This window comes from Lepidochelys kempii, chromosome 6 (genome assembly GCF_965140265.1).
Source record: "Lepidochelys kempii isolate rLepKem1 chromosome 6, rLepKem1.hap2, whole genome shotgun sequence".
In the NCBI taxonomy this organism is placed as follows: domain Eukaryota; kingdom Metazoa; phylum Chordata; order Testudines; family Cheloniidae; genus Lepidochelys; species Lepidochelys kempii.
Window position 1 is genome coordinate 124,662,581 of NC_133261.1, and position 22,848 is coordinate 124,685,428.

General features: G+C 42.0%; 1 protein-coding gene across 10 annotated transcripts in view; it reads right to left on the bottom strand.

Annotated features, from left to right (window-relative positions):
• Positions 1–22,848, bottom strand: part of KTN1 (kinectin 1) — a 111,799-nt gene that overhangs the window by 56,691 nt on the left and 32,260 nt on the right. For all 10 annotated transcript variants that reach the window (XM_073350031.1, XM_073350028.1, XM_073350036.1 and 7 more), the window contains exons 2-6: positions 11,651–12,219; positions 9,766–9,903; positions 7,158–7,334; positions 4,720–4,850; positions 1,967–2,083 (exon numbers count right to left, since the gene is read on the bottom strand). In XM_073350031.1, coding sequence (XP_073206132.1) covers positions 1,967–2,083; positions 4,720–4,850; positions 7,158–7,334; positions 9,766–9,903; positions 11,651–12,173 — 1,086 coding nt within the window. In that variant the 5' untranslated portion in view covers positions 12,174–12,219. The remainder of the gene's footprint in view (positions 1–1,966; positions 2,084–4,719; positions 4,851–7,157; positions 7,335–9,765; positions 9,904–11,650; positions 12,220–22,848) is intronic.

Sequence of the window (22,848 nt, forward strand, 5' to 3'; positions counted from 1 at the left end):
TTCTAAAATTCCCTCATTTCTCCTCCCAGGATCTTGCTAATTTCTTCTGAGATGCACCAGTTATGGGTAAAAGTTACCGCCACTGTGACTAAAGGCCCTTTCCTCCTTTATCTCGGTGTCAGACTGAGGTATCTCACATTTAACATGTAGCCAGCAGTGGTCCCCCTAATTTTTCCCAACCATGTGTGGAATGAATTTTGTTATGTGCACCACTATGGAGGTGGTATGTGACACATCACCTCCATAGTGGTGCACATAAAATTCATGTGGCGGGGGTGGGGCTGAGGGGTTTGGAGTGTGGGAGGGTGAGGACTCTGGCTGGGGGTGCAGGCTCTGGGGTGGAGCCAGGGATGAGGGGCTCAGGGCTGGGGCAGAGGGTTCGGGGGAGAGGGGAGGAGGGCTCTGGCTGGGGGGTGCAGGCTCTGGGCTGGGGATGAGGGGTTCAGGGTGGCGGAGGGGGCTCTTGGCTGGGGCTGCGGGCTCTGGGGTGCAGGCTGCAGGGGGAAGGAGAGAGCACCTCTGCAGCTCCAAGGTTGGGGCCACAGGTTAGGTGCATCTTCCCTGGCTGTGGCAGGTCTGGGCCAGGGCTGGGTTGGGGCTGCGGGAGAAGTGCCTCTCCCCAGGTCGTGGCAGGTTTTGGGCCAGGGCTTGGGAGAGGCACCTCTCCCCAGGTCATGGCAGGTTTTGGGCCAGGGCTTGGGAGAGGCACCTCTCCCCACCACAGCAGATCTGGGGCTGGGGGAGAAGCATCTCTTCCCGCCACAGCCTTGAGCTGTGTCTACCTGTCCCCTTGGCCACATTTTCCCCCTTTCTTACCTTTCAGAACTATCCCAGTATTTCTCCCCCCAAAACCTTCAAGGTCACTCCAGCTGCTCCATATCTCCTTCCGCAAGCTTTGGGAGCTTGGAGACAGTCAACTCCTGTTGCATTCACTTCCCATCCCTCTTTTCATTCTCCTTCCATTTCAGCCGAGTGAAGGGGTAGAAATCAATTTTCTTCGCCAAGTTACAGTCCTCAAGTTCAAGGGTTTCCTGCTCTACTCTCATTGTTCACCCACCATTATTGCCCTATGCTGTGGATTTCACAGCCTTCCTTGTGCTTGCAGTACTCTGCTCTTCCGGGTTTTCTTTCAACCATTCCTGCTGCTCTTTCAGTGTCTCCACCAGTTGTTCTTCCCTTGCACTCTGCATGCCACCTTCCCCAATGTTCTGTCCTCGTTTTCCCCCACTCCCGTTTCACACCTCATTGATCCTCATAGGTTCAGCTCCCAGCTACACATGAACTACTGCCAAGTCTCTCTCCACCGCACCCTCTGTTCAAGTCTTACATGTGCCCTTCCAATAACTCAGACTGAATGCTCCCCACGGCCAACTTCCTCTTCTTCAAACCGTTTGCTAGCACTATTAATACCACTCCCCACCCGCCCCCACTCATCTGCCCAGGCTCTCAACTTCAATATCTTGTTTGACTTTCCCCTACACATTTCTAAAAAGCAATCCTTCCCACTAAAAGCCTTGTCCATGCCCGTCATTTCAAGCCTTCCTGCTTCTACCTCCATTCCCCTCCACTCCGCAAGTGCTACTGTGAAAATAGTCTCTTCTCCGGCCTACTATAAACATCCACCAATTTTTGTACAGGATTCTCTTCACTTTTGTTATGTTTTGCCTTCTTCTGAAATCTTCAAGTTAAGAAGGTCTGAAGACTTTCATATTTAGCTATATTTAATGAGTGCCCCATACAATTAAACTGTTAGCAATTGGATACAGTGAACATAAGCCTGGCAGGCTAAAACAATAAAATAAATAAAACAAAAAATAAAAAAGACTTAGCCTTGATAAACTCCTAAGAGAAAATCTCTCCTTTTGTTTCATACTGATCTCATTAAACTAGCAACTGTACTGAAATTCCATGAGGTTCCTTGTTCGTTTCCTTTCAATTCCATACCTGTTTCCTTCAATATATTCACCTGAGTTAGCTGCTTGCACTGATCCTCTGCAACCGCAGCTTCTTCCTTCAAAGCAGCAAGTATTTTGTCTTTTTCTTGTAGCTGGTGTATAGTTGCAGCCGAGTCTCCCTTACTAGCCTACAGCAAAAGGATATTAAAAGTGATCAAACGTGCGGAAAGTATTACAACTGACTTATCTATTATGGCATATATTGAAAGTTGCAGTAAACACGACTGGGGTTTCCCCCTACCCCTCCTTCAGCTAAATGCCCACTGCTGCACAATCCAGCACGCAATCATTTGTCAGCCTACTACTAGCAACGTAATGCATGAGAAGGCGTTTTGGGTCTGCTACAAAAGGCCGCTAACAAATTTCATTAGACCAGGATATGCCTTTAAAACACACAGCACAGCAGGTATAGCTGCATTTGAGCAGATTATTCTCCATATTTGAGGTCAGATAGGAAGGTGGTGGTTTGGGGAGACGCTATCTACAGACGTAGTAAAAAAGTTACATGCTGCTACAACGCAACAAGCCTGGTCTCCTAAAGCATATTACTACCCAATAGAGGAAATGTTGTCCTGGGATTCCCCTCTGCATATAGCAATGACAGCAAAAACATTGTACTTGCCAGAAGATTACTCTGTGGCAAAGTCTATCAGCATGATTGAATCACGTTGATTCTAGGAGAGGGTTAATATATAACTCACACTTGCCCTAGATGTTATTGTAAAGCTATATGCAAACAGAATGGAAGAAAAGGGAACTGGGCAAATTCTAGATCCGACATAAATGCCTGTGACCTCTACTGCATGTAGACATTTTAGAACTCAGTTTATGTGACTGATGGCAGACTTACTAAATGTTTTTGTAAAAAGGAGTACTTGTGACTATGTGGCAATTTCTAGATTAAGTCTGATAACTGGTGAAATATATTGGAGATCCATATTCAGTTTTCTTTTAAATTTGTCCATGAATGGTTCCATCTTTGTTTTGTGTTTGTGGCAGAGAGAAAGCCAGAAGGTAAGTGAATATTTGAGGTAAAGTAAGCCAATTGTTTGGTAGCAGCTCAATAATACAAAGCAAATACCTTCACCACTTGATAAAGTGACTGACAACAATATTTCCTGCTTTTCTCTGTGGAGTCCAAGGGCCACAACTACTAACCTTTGTAGTGAAAATGGAACTTTTCTATAAAAGCATATTGTACATACACACGTGCACACACACACATCCAGCCTGTGCTATTGGTTGGGTAATATCCACATTTTCACTTGCAAAAGTTAACACTTATTGGGTTTTACTGGGTTATAGAAGCCAAGACTTCTATGTTTTGAACAGCTCCCTTCAAATCAATAGCAACAAACAGACATATCATGCAAACCAGGGGCTAGGCTGTATTAACAAGACAGAATACTACTGAAAAGAGTCACCACTATACACATTGATTTTACACTGACACCATCCACACAGTGTTCTGTTCTGGTCTCCCCATCCCAAGAAGAATATAGTAGGAATGTAAAGGCTCAGGTTAGGTGACAGTGATTTTAGGCATAGGAAAACATCCATAAGAGACTAAAAGTATCAGGACCACTTTGGGGATTCATAGGAGATTACATAACAGTGGCTGAAATAACTAATGCCAAAATATAAAATAAGGAGCCTTCTAATTTCTTTGGATGTCAACCAATTTAAAGAGATATAAAAAGGAAAGTTTTTGCACAATGCATAATTAGCCTGTGGAACCCAATGCCACAAGCTATGAAAGCAAAAAGCCTAGTAGGATTCGAGAAGTTTAGATGTTTATATGAATAAGCATCAGACAGCTGACTAGCTAAGATAAAATGTGTAAGGGATAACACTCCTTCAAGACACACTATGCAATGACTGTTGGATTTAATGAGAAAGCTTCCCAAAATAATGGAGAGTTACGCAATAGCATGCTTATTGGGGTTTTGCACCTTCCTTTGAAGCATCAAGTACTAACAAAGGATATTACACCAGATGAACCATTGGTCTGACTTAACATGACAACTCTAGTGTTTCTAGAACGTACTGAAGATGGAAAAGTGCATTATCTGTTTTCAAGACCACAATTAGCTGCATTAGATTTTTCACATAATGTGTCCTATCAAATGATCTTCAAGACTTACTGTAAAATTGCTGTGGGGCCCAGGGAATGGAGTTAGACTTTACTTAACGCAGATAGTCTGGCCCCCACTTCAAGCAAACATCTGTACAGAGTAGATGCAGTGACCTTCTCAGGTGTGACAAAGCATTCATTTCCTTCTCCCTTTTGACCCAATCCCTCTTCCTGCCACCAGTCCAAATTCACCCACTGTGTTTCAGTTCCTGCGATAACACAAGGAGCTATAGTATACCATCTCCACAAAAAAGGACAAGGCCAGAAAACAGGCCTGCTTTAGCAGTGCCGCCATCTTGTAGGTTTTGCCTTCTGAAATGTATGGCTCTATTTTTTTCCCCAACCAATCAACATTCATTTGACACGCGCACAAGGCCAACTCTCAGCCTACCAGGCCAGGACCTAGTAGGATAGCCAGTATACGTATACTGATGGCTGACCATTAACCTGTGTACAGAAACAACGCTTAGTAAGTAGAAAAAGAGGCGTTCTGGAAATGAATGCAAGATCTTCATGACAGAGCCATTATTCGGGCAGGTCACATTTTTGGTCTAGGTAACTTGACAGTGTCCCTTCCAAACACTTGTGTATTAAAAATAAATAGTACTATCTAGCTCTTACAGCGCTCACCTTCTGCAAGGCATCCTGAATCCCACTGGATTTCTCCTTTAGCAGCTCAACCACACAGAGGGCTTCACCTTCAGTGAAGATCATGCTCTTCATAGCCAAGAGAAAGTCCTTAAACTTTACTTCAGCATTTTCTATAATTAAAGAATAGTGACATTTACACTGTTGTGAATATCTATTCATTTACTTTGCTCCAAAATAATAAATGTATTATGATATTTCAAACTGAAATTAAACACCAAAGAGTCACATATTCAGTGAAGACAATATGCCTTATATTTAGGACAGAATCTGACTGCGAAGCCTGCAGCTGACTCCTTGGAATATATAGTTCTACTAGATCACTATTTGCGCACTCAGTAGAATGGTATAAAGTCACCAGCCACAAATCAAACAAACAGGTTGAAGAAAATGAAAACCAGCACATGAATTTAGAAGTGTACTAGGTAGGAGAGTCTTTAGGTTAAGAGACAGTAACTTGCACTTAGTTCCCAAGTTAAAGGGCAATTAGTATTATTTTGTGAGTAAGAGTGAGGTGCAAATAGCAAGGATATTGAATTCATCAAGCAGCATGATTCTGAACTGGAGAAAATGGAAGTTTTCAAGAACACAACAGCCTCAGTGTAAAATAACTTTGATTCATTCCTATATTAAAATTACGAAGGCATCTAGCAGCAGGAAAACAGTCTGATTTAATGTGGATAGAAGAGAAGAGTCAAACCCAGTTTACTTATCTTTGGTATATGAATGATAGCAACAGTTCAGAAAAATAAACTGCACCCATAGTAATTTTAGTAAAATTTAGCATAAAGTTCTGGTATATTCAATATACCTACCAAACATCAATTAGCACTGGAATGAATGTCAGTGGAGAAACTTGTGAGAACTAATTAATTTGGAAAGAACAAATGAAAAGAAAAAGCAGATACAAAGAAGAACAGAAAGGGATCCAAACCCACACCCCAAATGTTCTTTTTAAGATTTGACGTGGGTCCAATCAAAACCAACTCCCATTGACTAACACAGAAGTGGTAGAAGCGCAGGTGGCAAAATGAATCAGTTTTACCAGCACTCAAGAGATTACCTAGAAAGAGAATAAGCCAATGAATGACAAAACCCTGAAACCCACAGACCAGGGAAAGATGTTGAGCCATTGTAGTTAATTATCTGCTCTATTCAGCAGATAAATCCATATTAGCCTTGACCACAGGCCTTCGCATCAAGCAGTAACTAGATTTGAGGCCGTCACTAATGCAGTTATCATGGAGCGAAACTCCAAAATCCCTGACTGGCAGGAGTCAAGTAGGTTAAGATGCCGCAGGAAGAGAAGAACTTGGCTCAAAGCAACATGTGTTTGGTGCTCTGCAAATAGAGGAAAACCTTGCCTCTGTGCCCAAGAAGCTTACAACTGAAATAAGGGAATGTTTCTCAATTAGGTGGACAAATCCCAGTTGACAGAAGAATTAGCTACATTTGAATTACATTCAAGGGAGTAAACAAGACGGGATGGGTGCAACTGAGAAGCTTTTAGCCTCACTGTAGTATTGAGCAGCCATCTGGATTACAAGCACAGGAGAAAAGGAAAAACAGAGGAACAGTACAATGCTGTGGTTCCATTTTAATACCCAGAAAGTCGCCAAGATCCCTTCGATTCTATATTTAAGTTACCATATATAGAAATCAAAGTGCCATAAAGCAGGCTGCCAAGTCATTAATTAGATAATGTTTATAAGGACATCAAGAGACTGATCCTTTTTACAGGCTTGACTAATGGGTCACCCCCTCACTCATTCCCAACATCCCCCTCTTCCACCATTCAAACATGTGAAGATCACATTTCAGGGCCCTGCAGCGTCAGACAGCCTCTTTCAGTCCCTATTGTGTTATGCCTCATAGAGCACTGGCTTGCTCAGAGTACACGGTACTTAAATTCAGGGGTGCTGAGTATGTAAACAGACAGGTTTCCAGGGTCCCCCCCAAGCCCTATGATTGGACTTTCAAAAAGCTTGGTGGTGGGTTTCAGGAAAGGACTGACAGTCAGCCAGTGTTTAATGGATTTAAGCGGAGCGAGACTTGCAGTTCTCCTCTGAACCTTCTTTTGGGGGCAGAGGGCTCCCAGTGCTCAGCAGGAAGTCAATAAGGGAACTGGGCTCCTTACCCAGAACTGTAAAAAGGATCGAAAGGATGGGTAAATGTAAAAGCAATTCCCTGTAGTCAGAAATAAACCCCCAAAGACGAGGGATTCCTAGGGAATAAGACAGGGTTTTTTGAAGGATTAAGAAAATCAATGTCTGCTTTCCTATTGGAATATTTTTAACAATGTATAGACACATTCTGAAGATGGAGTTGAACATGCATGAATCTGTTGAGCTGAAGAGATGAAACTTCCACACACAACAGAGGCTGTAAATTGATTACATTATCTCTTTTTGTTACATTACCTTTATCAGTTTCATTCTTCAGTTTCTTAGCACTGCTTTTCTGGATCGCCTCGGTTATGTCTTGTTTGGCCATATCAGCCACTTCTTTCTTTTCCACCAAAGGGTTCAGATCAGAGTTATCCATCAAAGGAATGTATGTAGTCGCATGAATAGGAGGCTCATCAACCAAAGCTGTAACTACAGTTCCATGGAACATGTTAATGTCATATAATAGTTATCCTTCACTTCAAAACTTAAGCACATCATGGTAGAAAGAGGTGGGTGAAATGTACCTGGTCCTCTTTTAAAAACTTCATCAGCTAGAGTTTCATAAATCCTCATTTCTGTTTTTCACCACAGATTAATAACCTGAGTACAGTTGTTCAATTAACTAATCAAATGAGTATCTCTAAAAGAAGGATTTAATAACTCAATTTACATTTATCAATACCGCCTTTTAGTACTTGGCCAGCGGATAAACTGACATTCGTATTCCAACTTTCATTTTGCTTTAATGAAATAGCCACATGTAACTTATGAGGCTTGACTGCCTATGGCTGTAACACCATGGAGAGTTCAGCGTTCATAAAGTTTAAGATGGGGGGAAAATGACTATTATATTTGTGAAATATTGATCTACTTTATATGTAATACACCCAGCGAGTTATTCCCACAAGCAAACGAAACTGCTCAGGCAGAATACACTAGGGACAGCAGTCAGGCCTAGCACATTTGCAGACTGAAGTCGATTTCACTACGAAATCTAGCATTTTGCAACAGCAAGCTCACAGGTTATTTGTACTACAGTAGTGCTTAGACATGCCGAGTGATACTGGGAGCCCCAGTGCTAGGCAATGTATAAACCCACAGCAGGAGACAGTCCCTGCCCAAGGAGGTGGAGTGATTTGCCCAAGGTCACCTGGCAGCTCAGCGCTGGCAAGAGAAACCAGCTCTGACACCTAGGCGAGCACCCTATACTTCCTCTGAATCATAAGTCACCAGCCTGTACATAGTCATGTCTACTTCAGGAAAGTTTACCATTACATCCAACCTAAATCTAGGAGCAGTTTAGCTGAACCAGCTGGAAACCATACTACAGGCAAGCTCATTACAGCCATTTCCCCCTCACCATTTTACTGAAACTGGCTGAAAAATGAGTCTAAACCAAACGGGTTAAAACTGCTTGGCTGTTGGACCCTTGACTACGTTACTGGTTTTCATGCCAGTTCAGCTGACCTGGTGCTGGAAATTGAGTTTTTGGTACATTTCCCTATGCATGGGCAAGGTCTATGGTCCAAGAAATGTTAGCACTCTGGCTGAAACAGACTGAAGAAAGAAAATGCCATACAGGATCACTACCTGTCTGATAGTGACTAGCCCCATATTCATCAGAGGAACATGCAAGCAATTCCCTTATGGACAACTATGCAGTAAGATACCTCTGAGGAAGTTCTCTCATGATGCAGCTATTTTTGTTATTAAATTATTTGTTTTACCATAGCAACTAGAAGCCCCAGTCAAGAACCACTGTGCAAACAGAACAAGAGGCAGATGGATAAAGAGAGACAGGGAAGTCCCAGGAAACAACAAGAAAATATTGGTTAGCATGATAGGCAGTGGTCTCTCTCAGCGCACCAACAGTCTAAGGATTGTCACGCTTTCTGAAGGCATCATGGAATTTTTGGAGGAGGAGGAGAATGGTTTTGCAGATGTTTGCAGGGAACTTCTCCCAAGTGTGAGGGGGGAGCAGGAAACTGCTTGTTCTAAAATTTAACAAGTGGATGATGGAGGCTGGCATAATGGGCTGATTGGAGGCAGGAACAGACATCTCAATAGCAAATGAGAGAGGATAGGGCAAGGATACGCCATGAAGGGCCTTGAAAATGAAGACAAGCAGCTTAGGTTTGATGTGATAGCAAAAGCGAAGGGAGAGCCAAAGAGATGGGTGACAAAGTCAAAGCATGGGCTAGGAATATGATCTTGCAGCAGCCTTTGGAATGGATATGAGCAGGGCAACAAAGTACTTGTCAAGGCCAGAGAAAAGATGTTACAGGAATTCAAATGCAGAGTGATGACAGCCTGGACCAGTTCATGATCAGCTTACTCTCCGAAACATGAGGGTTTATTATCCGTAACATAACTGTGGATGTGCCCAACCCTACAAAGTTCTTTACTGAATCCTAACCAACCACCTCAGTCTCAGTGTCATTGGGCTGTAACAAGTACCATTGGCTTGTGTGTTGTGTAAAAGAAAAATTAGTCACTTTTATAAGTTTTAAATATGTCTCTTTTCAATTTCACTCCATGTTCCCTTGAGACATCGTATTATCAGAAAGGATGAATAGAAGGCTTGGGGTAATTGAAATTTGATGACTTTCTAATGACTTTTGCCTAAAGCAAGGTAGCGTTTAAGCCTAAAACAATACCCCATTTCGAATAATTCTCTCTTTTCTTTTAAGGAAATTAAAAGGTCTCTGCCCTCTAAAATTCCTACTTTTTGATTAGAAAAGCTACTCCTTTACCAATTTTAGGGGATGTAAATTGGTTGTGCTACTCAAGTGTATGCCTATTTACGTAATACCTAGTTAATGATACTTGAACTAAGAAATATTCTGTAGTATTATCTCACCAGTGTCAATTTTTTGTTTCTTTGTAGAAACTTTCTTCTTTCCTGATCCACTTTCTTGTTTTATCTCATGCTGGAACAGCAGCGGGTCTTGTTTTTTGGTAGGAGACATAAATGACTCACTCTTTGAATCCTGGTCATCTACAAAAGGGATATGAGAGAGACATTCACTTCTCTATTTACAAAGAACTACATTTAAATAGTGAAACTGCAATAAGCAGCGAAGTCATTCCAGACTGAAGATGCTCTCACCTACACTTTAATCAGAATTTAAAGTTCTGCGTGCATATGTAATAAAGCCAAGTTAAACCCAAAGACAATACAGGGTTGTAGCAAACTTAGCAGCAGCAACAATGCTGGGAATTATACATGCAAGCAGAACACAGAGCAGTGAAACCAAAGACTGAAACAAATGGCAATTGGCATTCTCTAGTTTTAACAATTCCAATCAAGATGCGTTGCGGCACAAAAGCAAAATTGGTGGTCTTTTTGTTACAGAAGTTAACTTCTCATTTTCAGCAACATATTCCTGCCACCCCCTTAAACAATTCACCTCTCCCCACTCAACAAATACTGGAACTGTGAGAAGCAGAAAATAATGTCCCATGTGATGGAACTATTCCCTTTAAAGTTGCTTATAATAGACATTCAGCTCTCTTTTTGGAGAGAATATTCTACATGATCTTCCCATCAGAGCTGGAACACACAATAGGGTTATGGCAGTTTCTGTAATCCAAGGATAAAAGTTAGTTGTGGTTGCCCTCAAAACAGTCTTTTCAAACCACATTTCATAGCCAGGCCCACAAAGACAGTTTCTGAAAAGATCTGAATACCCACACTATAGGATTTTGTACATCTGCTTTTCTATTCTAAACCACAAACCAACTATGTCATTTTTTTTTCCCCACTCGCTGTGTCTAACAGGTTACATACAGCCGCATATAAAAAGGCCAAGACCTCCAATTGTTTTTGAATTCTTTTAAGAGTTGGAATATTTTTAAACCATTGTTCATGTTTAAGCAATTGTCGTTAACACATTTAACATACTAGCTTTTGCTACCTCAATAATATGGATAAAAAAGAAGCCAATAAGTCAGTCTATGATCAGGCAGCGTCCTTGCCTTCTGCAGGAAGGATCTACACTCTAGTAACGCAGGTTGGCTATAATGGCTGTACCAGTTTCTTTTCTAGCTGCAGAGAGCATTTTATTTAAAATTTTCTACTTCTTACAGTTCCAAGATAGTTACCCAGTGGAAAGAGTTCTTATCATAGGTATCAGACTTTGCAGTAACCAACTTATAGAAAGATCCTGGTAACTTAAAGCAAAATTAATTGCCATAGGATTCAGGGCTTTATGTATGCCCACTCTCATCAGAGCAACTGCTAGGTGCTAGGGTTTGAAATAATGTTGTAGCCATGTTGATCCCTGAATACGAGCGAGACAAGGTGGGTGAGTTGGTCCAATAAAAAAATATTACCTCACCCATCTTGTCTCTCTCATGTCCTAGGGTCTCATTTTGGGATAGCAGGATGCCAGAGAGTGTTTAGCAAACATTTTTCTACAGTCTTTGAGGTAATCAAGACTTTAATAGCTTAAGACCAATTTAGCCAAACGATAGAACAAAACAGAATTAGGAGATAATTAGGAGATTACCTCACCAATTTTGGTAGAGGTAAATAAATACGGGAAGGGGGGGCGGGGAGAAAAGGGAAGGCATCACCGCCAGATGAAATATGGAAAAAACAAAAAACCCTTAAAAATGAGAAGTGAACTTTTGCCCAATGCAGAACTAGAAGAACAGTTCTGATAAATAACTAAATGCTACATTGCCTTGCAATAAGCAGAACACAGTTTTGGCATGCAAGTAATATATGTAACATGAGATACCGATTCCATTTTTCGGCTTCTTCTGCCCAGGTTTCTTCTTCGATCCTGCTGCTTCAGAGGGTGGAGTGGGCTGTTTCGTAACAGGGACCGGTTCAATTTTCTTGCCTGCAGGCTTGGCTCCTTCTGATTCCTTAGATACGTGCTCCTCTTGCACAGTCTTATGTTTCTTCTCCTTCTTCTTCCGTTCTCTAACGCTGCTCGAAGCTTCAGTCAGACCCAAGGGAACAGGAAGTACGTGCTCGTCATCTGCAATCAGGGCATCAGACAGTTTAAACTCCCGAGGTGTGCTCTCAGAATCCGACTCATGGAGGTTCCCATTCTGAGCATCTTTCCTCTTGTTCTTTTTCTTCTCCGTTTTCTTTTTATCCATCTTAGAAGGCAGAAACTTTTGGTCCCTTTTCTGTTTTGCAAGGACTTCATCGTATAATGTTTCTTTCATGAAAAGCCAGAAGAAGAGGAAGATGACCGTAATAACCACTGAAGGAATGAGGATGATAAAATAGGTAGACTCATAAAACTCCATTGTGCTTTTTCTTAACTACTTCCTAGAAAGGAAGAAAAAATAATATCTAAGGACAAAAAAGAAGAACAAGAATTAGTTTCAGGTCAGGTTTTTTTTCCCCAGATTCCTTAACTACTACTATATTTGATACATAATTACTTCTAAGAGTGCTACATCAAAACTAATAGCTACTTCTTAAGTGCAAACCTGAAAATCTACACAAATAAGAGTTTCGGAAATCAGTTATCCTTGGACAAATCACCTCTCAGGGGTTCTTAATATGTACAGGAAAGCTTTGCAGTTTAGAACACTAGGGTCCATTCGTTTGGCGGCGGGGAGGTTCCCCACCACCACCCGATTTTCAAGAAATGTATATATTTTAAAGGCCAAAAAACAGATCACAAAACACATCAAAGGCTGTCCAGCAAGAATCAATAAATACAGGGTAACGGGTGACCGTGTCACCTCTCAATCCAAACCTTTTGCAAAAAGTTAAACCATGTTTATGAAGTTTTAATTTAGCCAAGAAATCAAACTTCTGCCTATTATATAGCCAGATATAGGATATGACCTTAGAAGAGAGCTGAAGGTAAGAGGAAGGAGAGAGAAACAAAGGCCTAAATCTTGGCCTACCTTGAAGAATGTCCTGAATCTTTCCCCAGACAAAAAGGATTTGTTGGGTAAATATCCTGGTTTTAAACAGGCTCGGGGCCATCTGATGGCCCCAATCCTTAGGAAAGGGTTAGAAGGACTCCTGAGGCCCCAAAAACTGTGTGTGTTCTGAGCTGAAGATGTGATGAACTTGAAATAACAAGGAATCCCACATGGTGGGGTTTGGAAGCACTGCTCCTACTACAGCCTGGGTTAGGACTGAGGGAACCCTAGTGAGCTTATTAGCATGTGTGTAGGTTTTCTTACTGCTTTTCATGTTTTCTCTGTAGTGCTTTTACTTTCATAAAATGGGCTTGCATAAGAAGAACTGTGTGGTATCTATAATTGTAGGCAGTCACACTGTTAACCGTCTCTGAATAAAAAGCAACCAGGTGTGCTTGGGCAGACTGTATCTGCTGGGAATAACTGGGAATAACACAGTGAAGACATGAAACTGTTCAGCCTGGAAACATCCCCATCAGAAGAGAAAGAGTTGCATGTCTCCACCCAACAGAGGTGATGGCCAGGGAAGCAGGAGGCTTAAGAGTGGGTGCCCTTGCTGAAGCACTGAGGGGAAACAGATGCAATTGCCATAAACTGTGAAACATGTAACAACATTGATCTTCTGAGTTCAAGCGTAAAAGAAGGCAAGAGAATTCTACAGGAGTTCATTGCATTACCATACATGCACATGGACACTGGAGTACATAAGCAAAGCAGAAATGCAAGGGAACCTACATGCAAGCATCCACACATCAAAATAAAGCCATAAATCTAATTTTAGGCCCAGACTGGACAATCTAATTTTATTTTTAGATTGGACACTATGGATGTACTTCGTTAGAAAGTTGAACAGAGTTGGACTTCTGTACAAATTTTATTTTCCTGACTTCAACCTGCTTTAGACTATTAGTTGCCAAGGGCTTGTCTACAGCGTGGGATAATTCACTCTCTGTGAATGTGATTGCCAAAGCAAACTAGCGTGCTTCACATTAATTGGTCTATGTAGACCCTGCCGGTGCATTTTAACATAGTGTGTTTGAAACAGTATTACATTAAAGCGCCCTAGGTAACTTTTATCGACCAGGTGTACACAGGCCAATTAAACTAAATTGAATCAAGGCCACTTTGTTTTTGAATGAGAATGTCCACACGAGGGTTTAATGCAATTTAACTAATCCACTTTTAATTCACAACTTTAGTTAGTTTGGATTAACCTTCATTAGCATCCCCGAGTAGACAAGCCCAAAGAAAAGAATCCACCTATAAAAATCAAAGTTATAATCATTCAAAAAAATGAAGCTAGAATTCCACCTGAAAATATGCAACTACAAATTCATTAACTTTGAACATCGTTTAAAAATAATTAAGGTTGGAAGTGTGCGCTTTAATGGAGTCCAGCTAACGCGCTATCACGCCCTTTACAACAAAACCTACACCTGATTATCAGAATATGTAGAGATGAACAGTCAAGGAATCCAGCCTGTTTCTACAGCAATATAATAATATATATTATCACCTCTCTAGCCACCCCATTCACCCATAAATGGTGCCCCCTAAAGTTTGTTAAAATATATGCAAAAACCCTAACAAGTTAACAGGAAAATTTCCTTTTCTTTTTATGTGGAGTCAGTAACAGGTCATATTCTCTCTCACACACACACGCACCCACTGCTGGGTAAGAATTCTGTGCTGGCTACAGCCATAGATTAAAAGGAGAGGAAAGCAAAGGACCACTTCTACATCTGGACACTTTAAGGCAAATTGTATGGAGCATTTTTCCACCACAGTCTCAGTACAGGGATTCACTTATAATCCCTCTTTAAGAAGCCCATTAATCCTTTCCCTGCTGCACTTGGTCTGGGATACAAGCTGATAATTTTTCTAAACGTTCCCTCCAAAGAAATAAGAATTTCTTGTCAGCAAAGGCAATAGAAAATAACCTGAGTTTGTAGGCAGAGCCATTCTGATGATTTTAAGAGGCTGAGCAATGAAGCTGGTGCAGAATTTGGCAGCACCTTTGTTACACTGTACCTCCTCCCAGGAGCATGTAACCCCAGTGCTTCTGGATCTACACTGGCTCCCTATTCACTACGACCTAGAGGGTTGCCAGGCGTCGGGTTTTAAACCAGAACACCCAGTCGAAAAGGGACCCTGGGAGCTCCGGGCGGCAGCCGTTACAAGTCCAGTCTGTGGCACAGTGGGGGTCCGGGGCTAAGGCAAGCACCCTGCCTGTCCTAGCTCCATGCGGCTCCTGGAAGCAGCTGCCAGGTCCTTGCAGCCCCTAGGCACAAGGGTGGTCAGGGAGGCTCCACGCGCTGCCCTTACCCCTGGTGCCAGCTCTGCAGCTCCCACTGGCTGGGAACCGCAACCAATGGGAGCTGAGGGGGCAGCACCTGCGGCCACAAGAGCAGCACATGGCACCTCCCTGGCCACCCATGCACCTAGGGGCTGCACTGCCGGGACCTGGCGGGCTGATTCCCGGGAACCGCGGTAAGCACCGCCAGGACCACGCACACCAAACCCCCTTCCACATCCCAAACCCCTGCCCCAGCCTGGAATCCCCTCCTGCACCCTAACTCCCTCCCAGAGCCCACACCCCCCAACACCATGCCCCAGCCCTGAGCCCCCTCCTGCACACCCCTGTCATAAATATAAAGGGAAGGGTAAATACCTTTAAAATCCCTCCTGGCCAGAGGAAAAATCCTTTCACCTGTAAAGGGTTAAGAAGCTAGGATAACCTCGCTGGCACCTGACCAAAATGACCAATGAGGAGACAAGATACTTTCAAAAGCTGGGAGGAGGGAGAGAAACAAAGGGTCTGTGTCTGTCTGGGTGATGCTTTTGCCGGGGACAGAACAGGAATGGAGTCTTGGAATTTAGTAAGTAATCTAGCTAGATATGTGTTAGATTATGATTTCTTTAAATGGCTGAGAAATTAAGCTGTGCTGAATAGAATGAATATTCCTGTCTGTGTGTCTTTTTGTAACTTAAGGTTTTGCCTAGAGGGATTCTCTATGTTTTGAATCTAATTACCTTGTAAGGTATTTACCATCCTGATTTTACAGAGGCGATTCTTTTTTACTTTTTACTTCTATTAAAATCCTTCTTTTCAGAAACTGAATGCTTTTTCATTCTTCTTAAGATCCAAGGGTTTGGGTCTGTGGTCACCTATGCAAATTGGTGAGGATTTTTACCAAACCTTCCCGAGGAAGTGGGGTGCAAGTGTTGGGAGGATTTTGGGGGGAAAGACATTTCCAAACAACGCTTTCCTAATAAATAAACCCAGATAAACATTTGGTGGTGGCAGTGGAAGTCCAAGGGCAAAGGGTAAAATAGTTTGTACCTTGGGGAAATTTTAACCTAAGCTGCTAAAAGTAAGCTTAGGAGGTTTTCATGCAGGTCCCCACATCTGTACCCTAGAGTTCAGAGTGAGGAAGGAACCTTGACAACCCCAAACTCCTCATTCCCAGCCCCAGCCCAGAGACCAGACCCCACCCTCCGTACCTCAACTCCCTGACCCAGCCCAGAGCCCGCATCCTCCTCCTACACACCAACCCCCTGCCCCAGCCTGGTGAAACTGAATGAGGGTGGGGAAGAGCAAGCAACGGAGGGAGTGGGGATGGAGCGAGCAGGGGTGGGGCCACAGAGAAGGGGCAGGGCAGGGGTGTTTGTTTTTGTGCAATTAGGAAGTTGGCAGCCCTAACCACCTAGAATTTACTTGCTGACTTATCTGTAAAGCCCTATGGGGGCTAGGACCTACCTTATCTGAAAGACCACCTCTCTTGATGCTACGTCACCACACACAAGGCCTCACCCATAACGCGAGGCGAGTTACATATATTATAAAAAGAGTTCACCCAATAATTAGGGTATCACCATATCAAAATAAATAAGTAAATCATGAAATTTAGGACAATTTTTCAAGACACCATAAATTAAAACGCTCTAATTTTTAATCTAGCTTCCCAGACAAAGTCAAGCCTCGCATGAGATGCAGCGTGGGGAATTTCAGGAAGGTTTGTCTCTTTTCGGAAAAAAGTGGGGGGGGGTTGAAAGTTGGGCTTACAACAGAAAGCTAGCTTCAGTTTTAACTACAATGTAGCTATAGTTACGCTATACAACCAGCTTCTTGCGTTAGTGAGTGAGCCAAATTAGTTCTCTTGAAAAAATGAATTTGATGTTTTCCTCAGCCAGAGTCAATATTGAACATTTACACAAGAGCCTAATCCCTGAAATAAATGTGTAATTATGCAGATTTTTCACAAGTGTAATTAAATTGATTATAGTACATTATTACAGTAATTATACAGTTCAAAATATCCAACTACTAAGAACGCTCCTTCAGAACCATACCAGTCTTCTCCATCACCAATATACAACTCCTTCGGGACTCTCAAACTCACTACACTGTCTGCACTCAAGCAACATGAACTGACTGTCATTCATTGCAGCCCTTGCCCCACATACCTCTCCATATTCAACACAAGACAGTCAGGTGGAGTGGACCTAAATGCACTAAGGAAATGAACACTGCAAAGATCCCTCTGAGTAGTCAGAAAAGATGTTGGAACAGTGGACAAGACGGCATTGAAAGGAGTTGCAGAGAGCCACAAAAACCACACTCCAAGATCTTGATGTGATGTTGCATCAATATGAAATGAAACTGAGCCAAACTGGTGTAGTGTCATAATGTAATGGCCTAGCAATGATTTTGTGGCTCTCCACTAGGGAAGATGTGAGCCACCACAGCTGAATACTAGAGCTCCTGAGTAAACACAAGAATAGACTCATTTTTAAACAGAACAATGGGTCAGTAGAGGATACATGTATATAAAAGCTTCAAATTTCCAGAGGAGCCGTCAATATGTCATTATGGCAGTTTTGTAATGAGGAATATGTATCTGATAAAACTAGCTCCTATCTGAGTTAGCAGACATTTTCTGGTCTTTGCAGTGAAACTCCTTCTGATAAGTTTGTTCTCCCAAAGCTTTATTCTGCTTGTACAGTAGACTATATTTTCAGAATCCCAATGAATCAAATTAAAATGTCATGAGCGATTACAGCAAAACAGCTTGGAAATTCAGTTTCAGTTGCATAAACCTCCAAGTGTTTTAAAAACACAGTTACCTACTTTTCCGTAACTGTTGTTCTTCAAGACATGTTGTACATACCCATACCACTGTAGGCGAGTGTGCACCTCATACACAGCTGTCGGAGAGGTGTCCCTCAGCAGTACCTGTTGGGGTAGCATGAGCACTCTCTGGTGCCTCCCACCACTGCACCCCAGATATAAAGGGCCAAGCTGCCCCCGACTCCTCTGGGTTCCTTCCTACTGGAAAGATTCTGGTAGAGAGGGGAAGGAGGGCGAGTCATGGAAAAGACACGTGCAACACAGCTCCAAGAACAACAGTTATGGAAAGGTAGGTAAACATTTTTCATTTGAGTGACTGCACATGTTTATTCCACTGTAGGTGACTCTCAAACATTTCAAACTGGAGGTGGGCTTGGAATCTACCTGAACAGAGACTGTAGGACCACTCGTCCAAATCTGGCAACAGCTCTAGATTGATAAGAAATGGTATAGTGAGGGGCAAACGTACGGACTGATGACCAGGTTGCTGCCCTACAAATGCCCTGTATGGGTACACGAGGCAGGAAGGCTGTGGAAGTAGCCTGAGCCACCTCTTGGCAGTGCAATATCAGACAATCAGTAGCACAAAGGACAACAATTAGAAATCCAGGAAGAGATCCTCTGGTTGACCCTTTATTGTCTGAACCTGCAACGAAGCGCTCAAATGAAGATCTGAAAGGCCTAGTCTGATCCAGATAATAAGCCAAACCTCTTCTAACATCTAGAGTGTTGAGCTTTTCTTCCCCTTTACTCGAATGAGGCTTTGGAAAGAAAGTCATCAAATATATTGCTTGAATAATGTGAAAAATGAGAAACCACTTTTAGACAGGAATTTTGGGTGAGGCTGAAGGAAAACCAGTGTCCCTAAAGAAAATTGTGTACAGAGACTGACACTAAAGCCCCCGGGACCTAAGGAAGGGATAGACAATAGAATACCAATTAAAATTTATTAAATATTTCTGGATTTTTTTCTACATTTTCAAATATATTGATTTCAATTACAACACAGAATACAAACTGTACACTGCTCGCTTTATATTTTTTATTACAAATATTTGCACTGTAAAAATGATAAACAAAAGAAACCGTATTTTTCAATTCACCTCATACAAGTACTGTAGTGAAATCTCTTTATCGTGCAAGTGCAACTTACAAATGTACATTCTTTTGTTGCATAACTGCACTCAAAAACAAAACGCAAAACTTTAGAGCCTACAAGTCCACTCAGTCCTACTTCTCATTCAGTCAATCACTAAGACAAACAAGTTTGTTTACATTTACAGGAGATAATGCTGTCCATGTCTTATTTACAATGTCACCAGAAAGCGAGAACAGACATTCAAATGGGACTTTTGTAACTGGCATTGCAAGGTATTTACATGCCACATATACATTAAACATTCGTACGCCCTTTCATGCTTCGGCCACCATTCCAGAGGATATGCTTCCATGCTGATGATTCTCGTTAAAAACTAATGTGTTAATTAAATTTGTGACTGAACTCCTTGGGAGAGAACTGTATGTCTCCGGCTCTATTTTATCCACATTCTGCCTTATATTTCATGTTACAGTAGTCTCGGATGATGACTCAGCAGCACGTTGTTCATTTTAAGAACACTTTCACTGCAGATTTGACAAAATGCAAAGAAGGTACCAATGTGAGATTTCTAAAGATAGCTACAGCACTTGACCCAAGGTTTAAGAATCTGAAGTACCTTCCAAAATCTGAGAGAGACGAGGTGTGGAGCATGCTTTCAGATGTCTTAAAAGAGCACCACACAGATGTGGAAATTACAGAACCCGAACCACCAAAAGAGAAAATCAACCTTCTGCTGGTGGCATCTGTATCAGATGATGAAAATGAACATGTGTCGGTCCGCATTGCTTTGGATTGTTATTGAGCAGAACCTGTCATCAGTATGGACGCATGTCCCCTGGAATGGTGGTTGAAGCATGAAGGGACATATGAATCTTTAGCACATCTGGCATGTAAATATCTTGCGACACCGACTACAACAGTGCCATGAGAACACCTGTTCTCACTTTTAGTGACATTGTGAACAAGAAGTGGGCAGCATTATCTCCTAAAAAAGTAAACAAACTTATCGGTCTGAGCGATTGTCTGAAGAAATAGGACTGAGCAGACTTGTAGGTGCTAAAGTTTTACATTGTTTTATTTTTGAATGCAGTTACTTTTTTGTACATAATATCCTGCATTTTTAAGTTCAACTTTCATGATAAAGAGATTGCACTACAGTGAATTGAAAAATACTATTTCTTTTGTTTTTCACAGCGCAAATATTTGTAATAAAAATATAAAGTGAGCACTGTACACTTTGTATTTTGTTATAATTGAAATATATTTGAAAGTGTAGAAAACATCCAAAAATATTTAAATAAATGATATTCTATTATTGTTTAATCACAATTCATTTTTTTAATCACTTGACAGCCCTAATTATTATTTTCTTCAGAATGACAGACTCATCTGATGAAAGCAGCCCCTTATCTCAGGTGCACCAGAAGATGCATCTGCAACCTCTTTATAGTAAAAGGTGTTTTATACTGGATCCAAAGAATATTCTACAGAACTAGAAGTTGTAGATCCCAGTAGAATCAGTCTCTGCTCCTCTTCTACTCTTGTTACTCACTACAAAGTCAAAGCTGTAGCTCATGAAAGCTTATGCTCAAATAAATTTGTTAGTCTGTAAGGTGCCAGAAGTCCTCCTTTTCTTATACAGAAGAAAGTTTCAAAAAAAAAAAAAAAAAAATTAAAGCTTTAAGATTTGAAGTGGATGTTTCTACCGTGGACATGTCAAAGGAGTACCATTCACTGTAAAGGAGTCAGCCTCTCACAGATAAGCCTGGTGAGAAAAACTGATCTGATAGTTACAGTGTAATTTCACTTCTCATTAGAGTCTTGCTTATGCAGGGGGTTGCAAACTTCCAGAGCTACGGTATTGTAGTTCCAGTATAAACAGAATGATAAGCTGACTACCTTCAGCATGAGAACAATGGTATTTATAAAGGCTTTTTGATACAGAGTCTAAGAGTACATTCATTTCAGCACAAATGGGAAGCATTCTGCCTTGCATGAAGTCATACTTATATCTTTGGTCTAGTTTAGCGTTTCTCAGATGAGGCCATCAGGGGTCTTTCCTGAAGCCATGACAGCCTCCTGAGCAGAGATGGGGGAGAGGGCAAAGCAGCAGCTCCTCCCTGCAGCACCTAGGGGCTCCGAGGGAGGGCTTAAGTGACCCCCACCCCCACCATCCCACCCCACAACCTTCAGCTGCAAGGCTTCGGGGGTGGGCTTCAGCCCCCCTGCCCGGCTTCAGCCGTAGGGCTCTGGCAGTGGGCTCTGGGCTTCAGCCCCTTGGCATGTCGGAGCTCCAAACTTCAGCCCCTCTCCCCCTCCCAGCTCCCGCTCTGGACTTCAGCGAAGCCAGCCTTACTGGGTGCTGTGGTCAAGAGGCAAAGAGAGGGTTCAGCCCGGGGTGCAAAGCTGCAGAAGGGAGCTCGGGGCAATGGGAGGGGGGAAGCAACTGAGTTGGGGAATGGGGGCAGCTGAGGAAGGAGCAGGGGCCAGGGACACCAAAATACAACTGTACATTATTTTTATTATTGAGTGTGCAAAAACCCTTCAGAAATGAATTACAATGATTTGAGCATGTATATGTGCAGATTTATTTGTTTTTCCTAAAGTTAATTAAGTATTTTAAGAAAATTTGTCAGAGCGGCCACCAGCAAGAGTTGGTGGCCACTCTGAGGCCACCAAAAAATTTATCGTGAGAACCCCTGTGACTAGCTTACAATTAGAACAATCTCATTCCAACTCCCATTCATTCTTTCCTGTCCAATTGGCAAACCTCCCAAGCAAGAGGGAAACCAAATGCCCTGGGGGTGGGGGGGTGGGGGAGAAACTGTCAAGAAGCAGGGGAGGTAGGATAGAGAAACTACCTTCATCAAGAGACACAGGGAAAACTAGAAGAAATAAGGAAAGTGGATAAAAACTGAACTATTTAACCTGTTCACTTCTATTCTTTTTAATAGCAGCATAAAGGATACTTTTCAAAAAAGTAATCCTTTTTCCTAATAGGGTTTGCACACAGCAGTTTTATTAATCAAAACAGACACGACAAGGTATAGCCCTCAGTAAGACAGAGCCACTTTGGAAGTGGTTGTGGCACTCTGCAATGCACAGCAACAGACAAACACAACAAATCCTGCTGTAACCAATTACTTAACGTGCACCCTCCCTGCCAAGCAGCAACACAATTAAAAGCCCTGAAGTTTAACCAGCACACTTTTAAATTCCATGCATTGCTACAAACCCTTGACATGCTACCTATCAGATGTTTACCCTGGAAGAGGCTTTTTAAGTTGAGCTTCTGATTTCTTAACTTGAACAACAGGGTTGGATTTGACAATCCATCCCCCATCTAAAAAGCTTTTATACTCCTCATAGAAGTTCTAAACCTATCACCTTTGACGGCATCCCTTTAACTCTTCTGCAAAGGGAGAAGAGCTGCATTCTGCCCTGAGTTATCAAAACTTAGACAGCTATACTATTTTCACTTTGAATTAACAAGCCAAACCACCTGCACCCACCCACCACCACAGAAAATGCTTAGTCAATTCCTTCATTTCTGATGCTGCATCTAACATGATTGTTTATTAGCAACTGGCTTCCTCTAAGTAAGCGAGTTAACTTTGTATTATATTTCACAATACCAAAAGCTGCGGCTGTAATTAGAACTCAAGTTTCTCTATGCTGATATATAACCTTCAGATGGATACACAATTAGCGTTAATCCTTGGATCTAAACTTGTACTCTACAAGACAGAAATAAATTATAGCTCCATCTGGTTGATGCATTAGCCATTCTTAGCTTAGCCTTGCATATTAAA